Source organism: Kryptolebias marmoratus, linkage group LG9, assembly GCF_001649575.2.
Source record: "Kryptolebias marmoratus isolate JLee-2015 linkage group LG9, ASM164957v2, whole genome shotgun sequence".
NCBI lineage: Eukaryota > Metazoa > Chordata > Actinopteri > Cyprinodontiformes > Rivulidae > Kryptolebias > Kryptolebias marmoratus.
Window position 1 is genome coordinate 84,854 of NC_051438.1, and position 13,325 is coordinate 98,178.

At 38.7% G+C, this 13,325-nt stretch overlaps 1 protein-coding gene across 1 annotated transcript; it reads left to right on the plus strand.

The window, feature by feature from the left end:
* The first annotated feature begins 5,194 nt into the window (after positions 1-5,194).
* On the plus strand, positions 5,195-7,015 carry LOC108251410 (general transcription factor II-I repeat domain-containing protein 2-like). The gene has a single exon (XM_017441697.1). It carries the CDS (start codon positions 5,195-5,197, stop codon positions 7,013-7,015), a length of 1,821 nt encoding a protein of 606 aa, XP_017297186.1.
* The last annotated feature ends 6,310 nt before the right edge of the window (positions 7,016-13,325 follow it).

Consider the following 13,325-nt stretch of genomic DNA (forward strand, 5'->3'; position numbering starts at 1 on the left):
ATGCTTCCTAAGAAGCCATAACCTTTTTCATGTATATATTTAAAATGTAAAAATTAGGAGTCATCTAGATTTTTTAGTAGAGATACTTGCACTCTAAAAGACTAATCAGAATTCATGGATAAATATAACTGAGCATTATTAGCATAACAATGGAAATGTATCCTGCTCTGTCTAATATTTTTTATTTAAGCGTAAAGTGCATTGGTCTGAGCACTGAACCTGAGGAATTCCATGGCTAAGTTTGATGAATGAAGAAAATTAGAGAAATATTATTTAAATCAGTGTAGAATTATTTATAATAGAACCTCTGTTTGCTGCAGTGATACACATTTATGCTTTGTTCAGCTGTTCCAGTTCACACAGCAGCAAAAACATTTTATCATTATTGAAAATTGTTATTAAAGTGGTGCTTCCCATTTTTGGTTTAAACACCAAGTTAAGTTCAGGAAATAGAGACGAACCTGAACACAGATGACGGTAGAATGGTGAAAATCTTGTCTTTACATCTGACAAACTGGTGCACTGGCAAGTTATTTACAGACACGGACAAATTTGTACTCTTTCATTAAAAGAGAAAACCCCACACAGATCACTGAAATAAGTTGTAACAACAGTAATAAAAAACTCAGCTTATGAACGTCCATCATTGCTTTTAAACTTTGGTTCAGGAGAATTATTTTAAAAACCTCAAAACAAATAAAACTGCCCTTAAAGTATGGTACCTCTAGAAAAGATTGAAACTAATTTGCCCACAGGAACATATTAAACTATGGTGTGTCCTGTAATCAGCATCACGGTTGTCTTCAATCTTATAATCAGTCAGTCTGTCTATTTAAAGGGTGAAAATTAGTCACTGTGCTGTTTGGTATCATGGTGTGTACCACAATGAACATGGACCACAGAAAGTTAAGGACAGAGTTGTCTCAGGAGCTTTTGAGGTATCTTGGATACATCTGTGCATGGCTGTGATGGGGCCTGAGTTCGAAGTTGAGAGATTGTCTTCGGGTAAAATCCTTTTTCAGGAACTGGATTGTGGGCCTCTAAGCTCGCATCGTTGAAAAGAACTGTAGTGAATACATATATGGAAGTGTTATCTACTGCACATATTTGGACCTCAGCTTATCACGATAAAGGGAATTGAATGTATTTTGAATTTATACTGTTAAGCCCATCCCACTAGGATGTGTGTGTGTATTATTCTACAGATGGGTGTGGTAAATGTTTATAAAAAGAAGCAGCCCCAAGAAGAAGGGAGATTTCACTGATTGGGCCAGAAATCTCGATTTGGCATAGACTGTTATTTTGAATAAACTCTCACTGTTCAAGAATAACTTATGTCTGTAGAGTCATTTCTTTGATCATTACATCGCTGCTGCAAGACCCAAAAGAATGTCCACAATTTGAAGAAAGAAAATGATTGAGTAGCATGTTAAAGGTAAAGACTATAAGACCATCTCCAAACAGCTTGATGTTCCTGACTACAGCTGCACAGAATTTTCAGAGGTTTATGGTCCACGGGACTGGAGCCAACCTCCTGGATGTGGCCACACAAAACTGATGTGAAATTGAAGAGACAGATAATACAAATAGTAACAAAAAGCCCAGATTAATTCCCAAAGAGATCAGACGTGAACTCCAAGGTCATCAGTGTCAGATTGCACCATTGGTCACTGTTTGAGCCAAAGTGGAAGACAACCAAAAAGGACTACAATTCATAAAAGAATGAGACCATAATTTGCCAAAATACATATTGCCAAGCACAAAGCTTTTGGGGCAATGTCTTTTGAACAGATGAGACAAAAACTGGAGCTTTCTTGCAGCAAGTCCCATCAGCTCGGTTCTGTTCTAGGGCTGCTTTGCTGCATCTGACACAGGCTATTTTGAATCTTTTCAGGGTCCAATGAAACATCTGAAGAAGGAACCAAAACATGCATGTTAACCCTAAATTGTCGCTAAGTGAGAGTATGAATGTTTTCTTTCTTTTGTGTCTCTGTGATGGACTTGAAACCTGTCCAGGGTGTTTCCCACCTTTTGGACAGTGACTGCTGGACATAGGCACCAGCTGCCCTGCATCCCGGAAAGAAAAAACAGGTAAAGAAAATGGATGTATGGATATCACTTTTGTTAGATTCAAGATATTTCAGTGAACACTGTGTTTTTTTTCTTTTTTGAACAGAAGGGCAAAAAACAAATGTATCCGCGTCTGGACTGGGGACATTAGACTGATTGTGTTAGCACTACTTTTCTTAAGTCAAGTTGTTTCAGTTTCTGAGCTTTTCAATTATGGTGAATATTATTTCAAGCTTATAAATCCTTGATGTCTTTGAAAGATAGGCAGAGCTACTGGAAAGCAGTATCATCTTTATACTTTCTCCCACTCCTCTCATTGCTTTTTCTCTACCCCTATTCTCTCGCAATGGTCTCCTGACATATTTTTATCTTTATATTTTATCACCCACTATTGTTAGTCCTCTCTTATTCTTCATCAATGCTCTCATTGGTTCTTTTTTTTCTTTCTGCTCTTGCTGAGGAGCCAGATGTGCTCCTTCTATGATTTATTCAGACACAGAGACTGGGGCTGAGAGACTTTGCTGCAGGCAGAATGTACTCAGCTTGAATTCAAATGGTTGGGTATACTTCATGCCATCATTCCTTATGCAAATGACTCTTCCTTTTTCATATGAATCATGCTTTTTACCTTTTGGTTGAAAGAAATTGCATTGTCAGTTAAGACATTATTTAATTTTTCTACAATTTGCAGACTATGCATAAAAAGGCAAAAAATAAAAAAAATAGCAGTAGTGAAAGGGAGAATATTGCCTTTCATGAGTGAATGTGCCCTAAATGTCTTATAGTACAGCTCATCAACTTAGTTTATTTCCACAATAATTCTGACAGGATAGAAAAAACATCCCATGACGCAACATCTGAGAGATCACCATGCAGTTGCCATTTTATTTTTGAATGCAAGAATTCTACAGAAAATTTATGATTTCAACATTTTTAAAATGCCTTGAGATTACTGTAGTTACTATTTGGTGCTATTTAAATAAACTGAATTTACTTTAAAAATGTATTAAAATAATTTACAGGTCTTTAATACTTTGAACTCTTTAAAGTGCTCAGATACTGAAGATGACTTTGCTTTACATTAGATACATACAATAATAACCATAAACTAAAAAATGCAATACACTTATTGTGAATTTTTTATGCCATTCAATAATGATATTAGTTCCAGTGCAAAGATAAAACAAGAGAATATTTTGTTTTTATCTACATCCCTGTAGTTAGTATTTTATCATCATGTTTACAGCAGCTATTATGCTTTTAACAGTGAAGGAGTAAAAATTTACAATAAGGGATGCAAAAATTTGCTTAGGTACATGGGAACTACTGGGGTAATAAGAAAAAAACTGAGTGCTAGTTAACAATTAGTATACCAAGTGATAAAATAATGATGATATTTTATGAAGAGGCCAATAACTATAGCTTGTTAATGTTAAGTTACTTGTGAAATAAACAAAGAACAAATAAAATAATTGATAGGTAACTTACAAAAGATTAATAAGTACGTATCTTTTACCATTTTTTGACATTAGGTGCATAATGAATTACAAAAGAAAATATTACAATAAAAAAAAAAAAAATTTCTGGGGCAGTTCCAGGATCTTACTCTAGTGACCTGAGGAAGTTCGCAACCCCATTTCCAACCACCCTTCCAACTAGGGTCACGCTAGTCTGTTAGCTAGGAGAGGACTGGAGACGCAGTTCAAGTTCAAATAGATATGTTTATTTTCCTGACAGTGATTTAATATTTATTGACACAATTTCATCTTTAACAGTAATTTACTGAGCCCAAAAAAACAACAAAGGAATTTAGCGGACCTGAAACTTACCGACTGGAGTTGGGGTCGAGAAAGGGAGTGGAATAAAAGACGAAGGACACCCCCACTCACACACTGCAAGATAAAAAAAAGCATGCTCTACTATAAAATGGGGGGTGATCAAACAGCAAACAAAGGAGACCACCACCTCGCAGACCACTAGCACCACCATCAGCCTTCAGTTCTGGAGAGGAAACAAAATGTCAAACAGGGCTTAACTGAAATGATACTGAGCAATTAAAAGAATAAAAAAGAACTCAAAAATAGGAAACCTCTGGTCAGAGATAGCAATTCCACATAGTCAACTCGATTAGCAAGAACAAGCAAAAAGAAAACTTGTTTTAACAAAATCACTAACTTCCCACTTAAAAAAAAACAAACAAAAAAACCCCAAAAATGAAAATATCACAAATACACACACACACACACAAACAAACTCACTCAACCATCCACATAAAATAACATAATAAAGAAGCCCTTAAACAATAAAATGCACGCACACACACAAATGTCAGCTTAGACAGCGGTATCAGATTGGCCCACCAAGGTCACCAACCAGACACAAGTTCCAGCACTGACGAAGCAGCAGCAAGCCCCGAGCAGGCGCAGTCAATTATAATTAGCAGAGAGCAGAGCAGCCGCAGCGACGAGGCAAATTATGGCCGAATAATAGTTCAAAACTTCTCAGTCGCTTAATTTTAAAGGTCCCGTCTAAGACGGAGAGGAGTGAAGAGAGTCCAGCGTTACTGGGGGAAGCAGCTGTCCCACATCATATGACCGGCAACTATTAAGAGGAGAGAATAAACGTTTTAGCACCTGTCTGGCAATCTAAGACAAAGGCTCATTATAACTCATCTCTGCATAGATCTGAAGCTGCATTTCGTTCCAAATTACGCCAGTTTGGCTCCCATCAGGATGCCCAATCTAAACCTGACACGAGCGGTAGATTCCCCAACCCAAAAGTGAATGGTTTGGGCAGGTAGGAGCGAGAGGCGGGGGAAGGGAGGTAAGCTCCTTTTATCCCCTTGGAAATGCGGAGGCGTGGTGGGCAATACCTTACATCACATGTGTCAAACTCAAGGCCCGCGGGCCAGATGTGGCCCGCCATGTCATTTTATGTGGCCCGCGAGAGCTTAAAAGTTTTGAGTGTCTAAAAATAAATACCGAAAACTAAATTAAGAGCGTGCTTTGACCAAAAACTACATTTCCCACAATGCCTTTCAACGCCGTTACTACGGTAACCGCGGCAGTTTCCACATTCATGCCAACGAGTTGAGATGAGTTGAGATATAAATAATGATCCCAAAATGTCCAGAAAAAGAAAAGTTGATGCAGATGGAAGATTGTTTCAAGAAAGATGGGAAGGCGAATACTTGTTTGTGCTTCAAGGAGAAAGACCGGTATGTCTTTTGTGTTACGAGGCGGTGTCGGTTGTCAAAGAGTACAATCTGCGTCGACATTTTGACACCAAACACGGAGCTAAGTACGCTCAAGCTAGCCTTCAAGAAAAGCAACAAATTGCCCAAGAATTAAAAGGCAAACTGCGGTCGCAGCAGAGTTTGTTCACGAAATCCACAGCCAAAAACGAGGCCGCAGTGAAAGCTAGCTTCATTGTGGCTAAAGAAATCGCCCAGGCTTCCAAGTCTTTTTCAGAGGGAGCGTTTTTGAAGCAGTGCATGCTGAAGGTCTGTGAGCAGGTGTGTCCCGACCAGTTACAGACTTTTAAAAATGTCAGTTTATCCAGAAACACCATTGCGAACCGAGTGAAGGAACTAGCAGAAAATCTTACAACCCAGCTGGCCGAGGAGACACGCAGCTACACAGCTTTTTCATTAGCTGTTGATGAAAGCACAGATAACACAGACACAGCGCAGTTATCAATTTTTATTAGAGGCGTAAAGTCGGACCTCTCCATCACTGAGGAGCTGTTGGATGTGGCTGCATTGCATGGGACCACAACGGGACAGGACATTTTTGATGCGGTGGAGAAGTCCGTAAGTAAAAATGCATTGCAGTGGGAAAACTTGGTGGGCTTAACTACAGACGGTGCACCGGCAATGTGTGGAGAAAAAGCGGGTTTGGTTGGACTAATGAGGAGGAAAATGCAAAAAATGAACTGTCACACGCCTCTGATAACGTATCATTGCATTATCCATCAAGAAGCTTTATGTGGGAAGGTGCTGGGGATGGAGGACATTGTGACCACAGTCATGAAAACAGTGAACTTCATTCGGGCGCGTGGCCTGAATCACCGTCAGTTCCAGCAGTTTTTGCTGGAGATGGGCTCGGAACACGGGGATGTGCCGTACCATACAGAAGTGCGGTGGCTGAGTAGGAGCAAAGTCCTCAAGCGATTTTTTGAGCTCAGGGAAGACATTGCTTTTTTTATGCAGAGTAAAGGAAAACTCATGTCTGAACTATCAGATCCAAAGTGGCTGTGTGACTTTGCTGTGTTGTGTGACATAACCGACCATCTCGCCCAGCTGAATCAGAAGCTGCAGGGACGCAAACAAGTCATCACCCAGATGTCCGACACGATCACGGCTTTCCAGCGTAAATTGGACTTATGGATGTGGCAAGTGAAACAGGACAATCTTGTCCACTTTCCTGTTTGTCAGAGCATGTCAGCCTCGTTTCCCGAGACTTTTTCATGTGCTCAGTTAGCTACCAAACTGAGCTGGTTAAAGACCGAGTTTGATCGGCGCTTCTCTGACTTCAGAGCACAACAGTCTGGCTTTGACATCTTTGCCAATCCTTTCACCACCGATGTCTGCACTGCACCCCAACACCTTCAGATGGAGCTAATTGAGCTTCAAAGTGACAGTGGCCTGAAAGCAAAGTTCCAGGATGCTGCAATCCAGGACTTTTACCGTCTGATGCCCCCTGGTTTGATGCCACAGCTTCGACTTCATGCTGCCCGTGTTCTGTCCATGTTTGGAAGCACTTATCTGTGCGAACAGTTTTTTTCCATGATGAATCTGAACAAAAACCAGCACAGATCACGCCTCACGGATGACAACCTCCATGCTGTTCTACGCATCGCCTCAGCACAGGACCTAAAGCCAGACATTGACACACTGGCAACGGGAAAACGGTGTCAGACATCTGGTCAGAAAAACACAGGTTAGCATTTTCTTTTTGAAACTTAATTAAAATATAATAAAATGTAATTCAACCAAGGAGAAGAACAGTTAAACTGTGTGCAATTTAATGACTATGCTTGCATTTTGTTTTGTGTTTATCATTTTCAGAACATGATCGATAGTAGAGGGAATCCACTTGGTGTGTTCAAGGACAGGCAGCATCTCCTCATCAAAGACTATCCAAAAAACTTGAGTAATATAGTTGTGAACTGAGTAAACCTTTATTTTGGTATTTTTAGCTGATTACATATTATTTATGTGTAGCTGCTGTTGTAATTTGTTAATTTTTGCAGTTCTTATGTGTGTATGCAGACAGATTGTTGTCATCAAACCAACAGTTGGATGCAAGGCTGTGTGTAGCCTTTTTTTTTGTAAAATGCTACACGTGTCATACATGTTCTTTGCAGCTCAGTTTTATGTTATTTTTCTTTATTCACTTGGACAGTTTGATCCTTCATTAATGGAGTTATGTGGGTTTTCATAAGCTGACAAAATTTAAAAGGATTTATGTTAGAGCAACAAGCAAACATATGTTTTCTATGCAACTGTAACTGTTACATGAATAAGTTATAATAAATAATGAGGTATTTAACATTAAGGAGTAGTTACATTTATTTTACATTACATTCGATTACATTTAGTTACATTTATAAGTTACATCTGGCCCTTTAAGGACACCCATTATGCTGATGTGGCCCTCGGTGAAAATGAGTTTGACACCCCTGCCTTACATACATCGATCATACCTCATACTGCCACATTACTTTTTAGGCTGCTACAAACATTGAAAGAAGCATGAAAGTTGAGAAAATAGGAATGAATAATTAGGAATAAGAAAATTTAAAAAAAATTTCTTGTAGCCCTGGGTCATGTTTCCTATGTTTACTCGTTTTTGTGCATTGACTTTTGGAAATAGTGTCAGTCTCTTTGTGACAAATTTGCAAATGCCAAATTGCATTTACTGTCTCAGACTGCATGTCAGGTTTCTCTGACGTCGAAGAGAAAACAACAGCTTGGTGGTAGACAGACTACAGGACTCAGATATCTGGTAAGTGTATTTATTTACAGTAAGGAGTGAGATGACCGGAACGGAAGTGGAATCTGAAAAGTGGAGGAGAAAGGGTAAGTGATCAAACGAGGATCTTAAACGAGCGATAAACGAAACAACTGATTGGAGGCTTACTAAATAGTCAGGTGAGGTTCTGCATCGGTTGTTGAGGAAGACAAAAGACATCAACGAGGAATCAAGGCTGGNGTCGTTGCAGATGGAACCGGAACCAGACTGGAACGTCAGGCAGACAGGAACTCACTAAGAGGACGAATACAAAAACACAGGTAAGTTAATCTGTAACTTTACAGGCAGGTTACTGAGCTGGCTTGAAGACTTTACCACGAGGTAAGCAATGCTCCAGCGCTGATCTGGTTCCCACCACAGCCTTAAATACAGCAACTCATCTGATGCCTCATCTCCTTCAGGTGTGCAAAGGACCTGCCTGACTCCACCAGTAGGAGGAGCCAAGCATGTCCACCAGGAAGTGTCAACAAAATCACCGATTACAACACTGCAAAACAAACATGTCTGGTTGTGATAAGGGGAGCAAAAATCTGCAAAGGGATGGGAAAGTTGGTAAGCCAGCAGGAAGAATGATGTACAAAGTTGTAGCAACTACATGGGAATTAAGTTGATGAGCCACACAATGAAGATCTGGGAGAGAGTTGTGGAAGGTAGACTTAGACAAGATGCGACTATTTGTGAGCAACAGTATGGTTTTATGCTCCAAATATGCCATATTTGCTTTGATGTTGATGGAGAAGTACAGAGAGGGTCAGAGAGAGCTTAAATGGAGGACAATGACCTGCTGTGGTGACCCCTGAAGAGGGAACAGCCAAAAGCAGAAAACGACAATCTATCTTTGTGACAGGCTGCTGGCGACAAAGTTACTTAAAGATGTATTTTTTAATGGATTTTAAGCTAGGCAGTCTGTTACTTTATATGTTGACACACAACAGGTTCTTCCCTTGAGTTTAGGAGCTTTGTTATGGCAAAATTATTTATATATATATATATATATATATATATATATATATATATATATACACACACACACAGAGAGACTCATCATGTGCCATATGGCAAAGGAAAACTTAATCAAGACCACTTTACAAGATTAAAGAGAAACTGTCTGCTTGGAAAAAAAAATAAGAATTGAGGGATGGACATATGTACATCTACTTCAAGATTTAAAGAAAATCAGTGCTGCTCCTGTTGATTCATGTGTTGCTTCTGAAAATTGTCTGGATACAGTTAAGTCCCAAATGCTACACAAAAGCAGCGTCCCTAATGCTGAAGCTATTTAACATTCATTTTTTAAAAAAATATACTTGGGTTGAAACTGTTTTAAGGTTTTGACCTTCAGCACTACTGTAAAAAGCTTGCTGAGAACTGCGGTGGCACAAAACAAATGTCAAGAATAATTGCCCTTTTAGGGGATATGTGCTTAACCCCACAGAGATGTAGCAAGATTATTCAGAATAAGACAAAATCAAACTAAAATGACTATAATAAGATGCTCAAAGAATATCTGTGCTCATAAAAAGAAAGTTGTGATTTGCAACACGTTTGTCTTTGTGGTTTTGCTGACCATTTAATTATTATTTTATAGTTTAATATACAATAAATGTTGCTCACTAGGGAGTCTAGGAGGTTTGATACTGGGTGGCTTCTCTGCTGGGGGCTGGTGCAGGCACCAGGCCATTTGGGGGTTGGGTTCCAGGCTTTGCCTGCATGGGAGTTGGTAGCGTGACGTCTTGCCCCGTTCCTCTATGCCTTGGGGATTGTCACTTTGACAGGTGGAGGCCCAATGTTTAAAAGGAGGCAAGACAACAAATGAGGTTGAGGTGGATTTATTTAAATATTGCAGGTCACATTTGCACCAACGCCACACCACGTTACAACAAGAAACTGGCTTTTATACCCTGAACAATTTCACCAGACAGACCAAGAAAAGGGGTAATCAAAAAAATAAGAAATAAACATTATTTACCAAAACCTAACACCAAAACAATAAATGGTACTACTAAATATTTATATACATATACATAATTACAACCAAACAAATCTAAGGTCAATCAAAAAATAAATCTAATTTAACATAACTCCTCAGAGCACTACCCTTCCTAATTTACATGGTATGCCCCAGGACCTTTTAAGCAGCACCTAGAGCATTTGTCTCCCTTTGCTGCTCCACCCTACTGAGGAGACACACTAGGAAAGGTAAGTGCTCATTTCAAACAATATAATTGTTTAACTCAATTAAACCAACAGAAGTTCTAGAAACAAATTAACATTTTCTTTTACCAACATTCTCCCTGTACAGGAAGGATGGCCTATCCTCATGCCTGCAAGAATGCCCAACTAAACACCAAACACAACTGGAATAAAGAACTGAAACAAGAAACATGTGGTCTGTAAATCAATTAAAAAACAACATAATATCAATAATCCTTTGTCATTAGTGATGGAACCCCTGGTCTCCATCACAGGGATGCTGACGCTGTGCTTTGCTGATGACTTACCTCTGTGCGGACGCACAGCTGCCTTGGAGTGGTGCCCGGTGCCTGTTTGCCTGGTACTGCTGCTGCCTTCTGTGGCTGGATCCACCTGTCCTTTCTGCTCTTGGGTGCTGTAGATGGCGGGCTTTCTACTGTTCATGTCACTCTTTTAACTGTGAATCTCTAGGTGGCAAACTCGCACATATACACCCATGTAACATGAAGACACTTTTTAAAATTATTTTTTTATATATTTATACAGTTAGTCTTTCTGTCTTTCTGTTACACATGTGCATCCCCCCCACCCCTAAAACACACCTTTATGCACTGCTTCATAAAAACTAAAAGCAGAAAAAAAGAAGAACATCCTAGGTGACCTTCCAAACCAGTTGTTGACATCATCTAGTCCTGCCATCCTCCCACGGGCCTTCTCAAGAATATTCCACCTGCGTGCTATCTTTTCCAGGAAAGGCCTACTCCCAATCCAGTGGTACCACAGTAAAGCACCCCTTCTCCTTAATACCTGGTGATGAAAGCAATATCAAGCCTGGATATATTTTCAGCTGATGCAAAATTCTTAATGCCCTTCTGATCGAAATTCTAAAATGAACTATTTATTCAAATAAATAATTTTGAATTTTAAACATTGCTTACTTTCTTTGCACATACAATTCTAAAACATAGTTCTTATTCATACATCCTATTCAAAGATCCTTCTACTTTAGACAAACTTAAAATCAAAGTCCCATTTCAGATAGTTTAAGGGTTAATTCCTGCTTTAGAGCAGTCTTGTTAAATCATTATTAGATGAATACATGTTTAAGTCAGGTTCAGATAATTTAGAGTAATTACTTGGAACCAAAATTCAGAATATTATTCCCCATTTTTTTTCAACATATATATTTTTTGTTGTGTTGTTTGTTGATCTTAATCATTTGTTTTTGATTTTTTTTATTTATTTTAAATTTGTAATTAAATCTAGAAAGGAAAATTTGTTCTCTTTATTGATAACTTATTATGATTGAAATTTCCCTATGATTAAACAGATTAAGCTCTCAGCTGTTGAGATCTGATAAACAATAAGAGTGAATAAATTAAGTAATATAAATACTGTTTGATACTGATTGATACATTCAATCTGGTGCCCTGCAAGGAGAGCTAACACATGTAGTAAGGTGTTGAAAGGTGTTATCCTCCTTTCATCTCCTCTTATCATCTACACTTAGCAACAATCACTGACCTATAAAATGTGAGGAGATGTGGTTTTACAACTGGGAAAAAAAGGAAAAAGGAGAACTCACAGTGCCAGTGTTTGGAAAGATCTGAGAAGTTATGAAGTTTATAATAATTTAGATATAGACACGAAGAAGACACTGTCTTAATGGGAAACATGTGATTGGACATCCCTTTTAAACTATGTCCTTATCAGTTTAGAATTTTCCTTGCAGTCACTGGTCCCACACTCCCGACAATGCAGTTTCTTTTCAAAATAACTGGACAACAATTCATACACTTGTTAAGTTTAAATTCAAACACATTAAAAATGACAAGAATATCTTGTCCAAACAAAATAAAACATGATTTATATTTATCCTTAACAATAAATTATTTATTTTTACACCATGGAGGGGTATATACCACACTTTTTCCTTACTGTTCAATAAAGGATCATCAGGTACAATTTCAGCATATCCATTACATATCATGCCCTCCATGAATGCAATGTAATCTTTCTTGAAGGTGCTGTTCTTGTCAAACTTTCTTTTCAAGCTTTGAAGATGTTGCTCTGCAATACTCAGTCAAGTCTGTTCACTGTCAAGATGGAATTTTCAGCTTTAAAGGGCAAATCAATACAATAATGTCCATCATTTAATTGTTCTGTATTGTTCATAATATTCATAAACCTCATATATTTTCTGGACATTTCATTCTGCTTGAGATGTTTTTTCTAATGATTGTATTGTTCAATCAACATTGTTTCCAGGTGTTTAACAGAAATCCTATTTGCAATAAAGGCATAGAAGTCTGTCTTGTTCCTTTTATTGATGATCCATTCAGCTCAGGTCCAAACTGCATATGGGCCTTCATCCTGACTGTTTTTCAGCTCCCATGGCTCCATTACTTTAGGTGTGTCTATGCCAATTAGCAAATCTACATCAGGATCTATGTTGTGGAGCTTGATGCTTCACAGGTATGGCCACTTGTCAATGTCCTCCTGTTGTGGAACATTTTGCTTTGAAACAGGTGTCATAGCATCTGGAAGTTCAATTAAATAATTTTTATCAGGTGCTGCTACTTGCAGTCTAGATATAATGTTTGTACTCACAATGTCCTTTTGTTTCATTGTTCGCAGCTAAATGGTTGTTCTTTTGCCTTTCAGTTGCAGCTTTCTGGCCAAACTTTCTGTGCAAAATGTGCCTGTGCTGCCCGAGTCCAAAATGCACAAGTCTGCATAGTTGTGTTTGGACTCCTGATTTGGACAGCAACGATTGAAGGGATCGAGTTATCTTTGTCACTGACCCAGATATGCCTACAGGTTTGAGTCATTGTGGAAGTAGTACTTAGATGATTCTGTAGACGTCTGGAGAAAGCTCCTGTATTTTCCTTATCAATGTGCAGGACACTGGGATGCCCATAGCGACATACATAACAATCCAAACGACGTCTGCATTCTCTGCTTATGTGTCCCAATTTTAAACAGCCAAAACACATGCCGTTTTTCCCTAATAAAGTTTGCTTTATC